At 35.5% G+C, this 6,055-nt stretch overlaps 1 protein-coding gene across 1 annotated transcript in view; it reads left to right on the top strand.

Annotated features, from left to right (window-relative positions):
- Nucleotides 1-6,055, top strand: part of si:dkey-26c10.5 (uncharacterized protein LOC563797 homolog) — an 11,248-nt gene continuing 5,193 nt past the window's right edge. The window contains exons 1-4 of the mRNA XM_033981239.2: nucleotides 1-152; nucleotides 956-1,042; nucleotides 3,159-3,254; nucleotides 5,088-5,168. Of these exons, the coding sequence (XP_033837130.1) occupies nucleotides 83-152; nucleotides 956-1,042; nucleotides 3,159-3,254; nucleotides 5,088-5,168 (334 nt within the window). The 5' untranslated portion in view covers nucleotides 1-82. The remainder of the gene's footprint in view (nucleotides 153-955; nucleotides 1,043-3,158; nucleotides 3,255-5,087; nucleotides 5,169-6,055) is intronic.

The following is a 6,055-nucleotide window of genomic DNA, read 5'->3' as shown; positions in this document are numbered from 1 at the left end:
TCGGAGCATTGCTTAATCCTCTGTGCATTTTAAGAAGACAAAACTGAAAGCTCCAGTTTAAAGAGAAGAGCAAAGAGGAGGCATGGAGATGGAGGAGATCGCGAAAGAGCCAGATGCCGGAGAGGGGCCAAGTGAGACCGCCAAAACCGAAGGTACAACAAAAATATTATTCTATTTCAGATGTTTTTGTCAAATTGGAAAACTTATTTGGAGTATTGTTTTTCCCTGGATTGTTCCTCGAAATGGCATTAAATTCACCAATGGAAACAACCACCGCCTTGCCCTAGTTACAGGTCAAATCTGTGTAGAGGCGAGCCGGCTCACAATAAGAATGCAGGTATTTGTTTAGGAATAAAAACAGCTGTAATTGAGTTAAGTTTAATGCTACACTATGGAAGATATTAGGCAAAGCAATAATATTACCATGGAAACAAGAAGTTGGCCCGTTAGAAAAGTTACACAGAGACAAGCAGTGGCATTTGAATTATTGTTGAAAAATTTAGAGAGCATACATGTCCCTCCTCTTTTCTTGTGCTGTATTTAATTATTTTTAAAGCAACATTTTAAGGTTTAGATTAGGGCTGCAAGACTCATATTTTGAATTTAATTTTTTGTTTTTCTTGTTGTTTTTGAAACCCGCAGTCCCCCTGTAGTGTAAACTCGAGCGTGTTCTGAAAACCACGCAGTTCTTGTGTTAGTTTGTCAGGTTCTCGCTCAATTTCAGTCTTATCTTAAATGAATGGCCTTGAAAAAAGGTTAAAATATGCAAAATCTTACCATGAAAACAACTGTAAATCTAATCAGAGTCACAAAGTTTGTTAAAAATATCACGACTCAATGTTTTTCCAAATGCAGAATTGTCCAGCCCTGTTTTAGATGGACAGCTCTGTTATAATGGTCCTGAAGAAAATACAAAATGATAGAGACTTGGACATGTGTTTTGTTTTGTTTCCAGATGAGATTTATTCCAAACTGCAGAGCCCGTCCGAGGACCTGTACACCGACGCCAAGTTTCTCTCTCAACCTTCAAAGCAAAAACCTGGTAGTTCATCTTTATTTGTATTTATTTATTTTTTTTATCCAAAACAAGAATCTTAGCGATATATTTTTCAAAACAGATAAAAATCGTATAATTATTCAATATTTACAAATGAGGGTTTGGTTAAACTTTGGCAGTGGTGGTAAACTTAATGAAATAGTAGCGCAGTTTTTTTTCCATCGCTTTGGCAGATTTTCTGAAACATTTTTGAACTCTGGAAAATCTTACACACAAGACACAAAATAATTCATATTGTTTGAAAAAGTAACATGAACAAAATTTTTAAAAAGTAAAAAAAAAAAAAAAGATAAAATGACATTTTAAGACCATCATACCTTTAATTTACCCTGTCGAGGGCCACATAAAATGATGTGGAGGGCCACATTTGGCCCATGGGCCTTGAGTTTGACACATGTGGTATAGAGAATAAAAAAAAACAATTTGTCCCCTGACTCCAGCCTCTGCAGAGGAACCCTGGTTTTCTCCTTAGTCAAGACACAGTGAAAGAAAAACTCTAATTGGTTCAAAGTGAAGTGTGACTTTTTTTTGTGACTTTTTGTCCAGACAGATTTGAATTTTTCTTTTATTGTAGATCATACCTGGACAATTGAGGGATTACACAGAACTTGGGCAAGAGACTTAACCCACCTCGTGTGTGTGAATGTGTGTGTGAATGTGTGTGTGAATGTGTGTGTGAATGTGTGAGTGCTTCTCGGTGCTTTGAGTGCCTTGAAGGTGGAAAAAAGCATTAAAAAAAAGCATAAAATGTGACTGTTTACCACCATTTTTAAACGTGCTCTTTAGCTGTTGGAATCTGAACTGTGTCAGACTTTTACCTTAAAGGGTCAGAATGAATCTGATTCACTCATGTCCCACAAACATCTTTTACTCTGTGGTTTCTCCTTCTGTGCCTGTCTGTGACCAGTGGTGGAACATTTCTTAAGTACAGTGCTTTTACTTTTACTTTAAGTACAGATACCTAAAATGTTTATTTAAGTCCATTTTAAAGTGGATACAAATCTGTATCAGAATAACTACATTTGAAGTCAAAATACTTTAACTTTTTACTCTATAAGTACATTTTAAACAGGTACTTTAATACTTTTACTTGGGTAGATTTTTTCATATGATACTTTTACTTTTTCTTGTGTATTTTTTTGATCTGGTATCTGTACTTTTACTTAAGTAACAAAATCGAGTACTTATTCCACCCCTGTCTGTGCCACATCTTCATATTGTGAGTCCTGTGTGTTCAGTTTTGTGTTTGTGTCTTTGGCCTATGGGCTTTGGTGACAGTTTAAGGGAGTGCAGTATTTATGTATTTATGTATTTATGTATTTATGTATACAGACTACAGCACGTGCAGGGAGAGTCACAGCTGCAGACTGTGGTCAAATAGCTGACCATTGAGTTTTAGGTTCTGCAAAAAGTAGTTTTGATCTGAGAGTTGAGGCTTGAAAATAGATGTAAGGTTGTGCAAACATGAACTGAGTGTTTGCTCCTTGAATCCTCAAACGTTTTGGAATTTGCAATTTAAATGACCTAAACTCTTAAATGAATATAAACTAATTTCAGCTCAATCAAGAAAATTAGTTTAAAGATACACAATGTAACTTTTCTAGTGGAGGGTCCGCCGCCTGTTCATCTTCATCCTTATGCTTTGGAATGTTCCACAGTTTAGCATTTAGCTCATCAGTCTTTATGAAGACAAGCGGGCGACTTATAGGCAACATAAATGTATTAAATGCCAGAGAGAGTCCTGTCAACAAAAAGGATTATGTTTTTTCAATAGTTCGTAATTCAAAAAGTGTTTCTTCTAATAAAATATGTTTAGAGGAAGTGTTAGAAAGTAACTGAATTTATACTCGAAATACATATTCAGAATGTCTTTCCTTCCGTCTTCTCCAGTTAGTGATAGGACATGCACAACAAACAGTGTAACAAAGATAAAGCCTGGTTTTATCCTACGTTATGTTGTTTTTACACTATAATTTAAATTTAAGAGTTTAGTATTCCGAGTACATTTCTCTGACTGGACCATGTATCAGAATATGTTATAAAGTACATTTTAAAGCAGGTACTCACTATTCTGTAGCTCATCTCTGTGTTGTTTGGTCAGCACTGCAGGGCGAGCGTCGGTGGAGACTGGGGTGCCTGTGCCTCGGGGTCATCTGCCTGATCCTGGTCTTCACCGTCATCGTGCTGGTGATGAAACGTGAGATTAATCAACATATATTTTAAACTTACAGTGGAGCATTTAAACCAGACTGAAGTAAAAATAAGTATTGCTAGTGTTTTATGTGCAGTCGGTGTTCGTGATGGGACTTTCGGCTCTTTTGGATCTGTTCATTTCAAAGAGCCGTTCAAAATACTGGCTCCTTTACTGTTTATTTCTATGACACAAGCCAATGTGAGAACTCATTTTGTCTACAAACTATTCACAGAGAGAAATGATCAAGGCTTAAATGTGTTTAAAATTGTTTGAACTGAGAGCGGAGGTGTGTTTGCCCTTTCAAATGATGCATTCTCTAAATAAAACGTTGCATTACAATAATAATAATTTCAATACTAACTGTTATTATGATGCCAAAGATGTTTTTTGTGCACAAAGCTCTCACTTGTGTCACCTGCTCTGCGTCTGTTCTGATTCTTGTGTCAGTTCAGTGTTAATCAGTGTAAAAATGGATATAGATTAGAAAGAAAAAGATTTGGCTCTTTTAAAAAATGAGATCTGGATCCAGCGGTTCACGTGAAGGAACCGTTCAAAAGAGCCGACTCGTTCACACACTCAAAGAAAGTGAATTAAAACCAGCAGTATATTTTTCTATTGTTTAAACTTAATAACTTACAATTTTTCACATATTATGAACTCATCTGTTTAATTATTCAGAAATAGTGTCACTTACGGGACTTACTCAAGACAGTTTTACACAACAGTCTTAGGAAATTTGAAAACAGAATGTTTGGTTTGGGTTTCATCTCACACTTTCTCAATCTGAGAAAACCTTCCTTTCTATGTAGAGTGTCCATGAAGTCTCTTTACATTTTAAAACATGTATTACAAAGTTAAGTGATAAGATATTTTAAATAGAAATCATGATTTTGTTGGACTCAGTGGTTTCCAAAATGTTTGACCTCATTTAATCCACCTCTATATGAGCTCCATTAGACACACGAAGTATCAGGACAGGACTGGATTTCTTGCCGTTTTCGCTGCAGCAGAGCCTCATCAATGATTTAATCTCATCTGGATCTTTTGTTTTAGTTCAGTAATGTCCCGTATCTTTAACACAGCCCAATAGAACCATGACACACACTGTGCTTCTCTTGTGGAGGAGACATTTCTTTAATCAACTGGATGCCTGAAATACAAAAATACAATGTGATTATTTACTATTATTTATAACCACTGAGTACAACAGAACAAACCTAATTAATATATCTTTACAATTTTAAAATGTAATTACAAAGGCAAAATCAAATTAAAAAACAATTTAAAATCATACTAAAGCAGTAAAATAGGAGAATAAAATACATTAATACAACAAAATATAAATAATGATAATGCGTCACAACATTACTAAGTGTTGAAAGCCAGTCTGAATAAATATGTTTTAAACCTGGATTTAAAAAGACCAAAGTGGTGCACATATCAGGAGGTTAAGAGACTTTACGGACACTATAGATTCAACTATGTGTCATCTGTCACATATTTATTGATGTTTATTTATTTATTAAGGAAAGACAAGGCAGGGCAAGTTAATTTGTACAGCACAATTAGTACACAAAGTAATTCAAAGTGCTTTATAGAATAAGAAAGGCATTAAAATCACAATAGAACAAACCAAAACATAAATAATCATCATAAAATTAACATTAGTTTTATCAGTCTTCATGAAGATGTGAGACAGGCCTCTACTTTGACCATGTTTAAATCCAGGCTACAGGTTCTGAATTACTTTGTGTACCAATTGTCCTATACAAATAGACTTTAAATGTACTTTAGAAAAACACTGTAATTTAATGTTCATATTTTGTCTCGTTTCAGCCCAAAAAGAGCCGCCCGCCTGTGAAGTGTCGCCGTCAAAGCCTGTCCCTCTGACCATTCTGATGCAGGGTTACCGCCCAAGTAAGCACAAACACACCAACTTCTCAGAAACCATCTCTCTACTTAGGTGTTTTCAGTTTTAGAGGAAGTTCTTCTCTTTTTCTGAGAGGTGAAAAAAAACGTATTAGTCACTCTTTTCATTGTTTCACGTAATTTCTAATATTGTAATCATTGTAATCATCTACATTTTGGACGGTAAACTACTTTTGTAGCCACAGCTGCCCCGACTGACGGTCCTTTCCGAGCACTACCTTCTACTAACACTGTACTAACAGTCGCACCACATTTACACAAAGGTAAGATGGGTCAGGTGTCTCGTCCAAAGACACAGTGACAGTATGCACTAGGGTTGTCAAAAGCATCGAAAATCAGATGCAAATCGATACTGAAACTAGTGTCAAAACTAGACACGCATTTGAGCAGGTATCAATACTAAAAAGTCACATTCACAGCACAGAAATGAGTATAAGGAGAATGTGACCTCATATAAGCCACATGCAAACAGAAAAAATACTGCGATTTTTCATTTCAAAATCACATTGTATTGTCCAAAGAGAGTTTTTAAAAAAATTATAATTATGGTATCGTTTCAGAGTCAGTATTAAGTATCGAGTCTGTTCCTTAATATCGAAATCAAGTTTGAAATTTTAGTTTTAATTTGTGATAATAACACTGAGCGAGGTTTGTTCCACAGTGAACAAAGGCACCGCCAATGGAAACAAGTCATTTTAGGTTAATCAAGTGAATTTAGTTTGTGCTCTGTCTGTTACACATTGTTGGGGTCTATGTCCATTTGTACATATCATTGATGTGAAATTAAACTAAAACTGTGTAAAAAGCAGGGGCGGAGCCAGGTATATTTTTAGTGGGAGGAGTTAAGGTCTTCTATGCTTTTGTGATGGGAGGAC

Source organism: Periophthalmus magnuspinnatus, chromosome 16, assembly GCF_009829125.3.
Source record: "Periophthalmus magnuspinnatus isolate fPerMag1 chromosome 16, fPerMag1.2.pri, whole genome shotgun sequence".
In the NCBI taxonomy this organism is placed as follows: Eukaryota; Metazoa; Chordata; class Actinopteri; order Gobiiformes; family Gobiidae; genus Periophthalmus; species Periophthalmus magnuspinnatus.
This window is presented reverse-complemented; position numbering and strand designations above follow the sequence as displayed.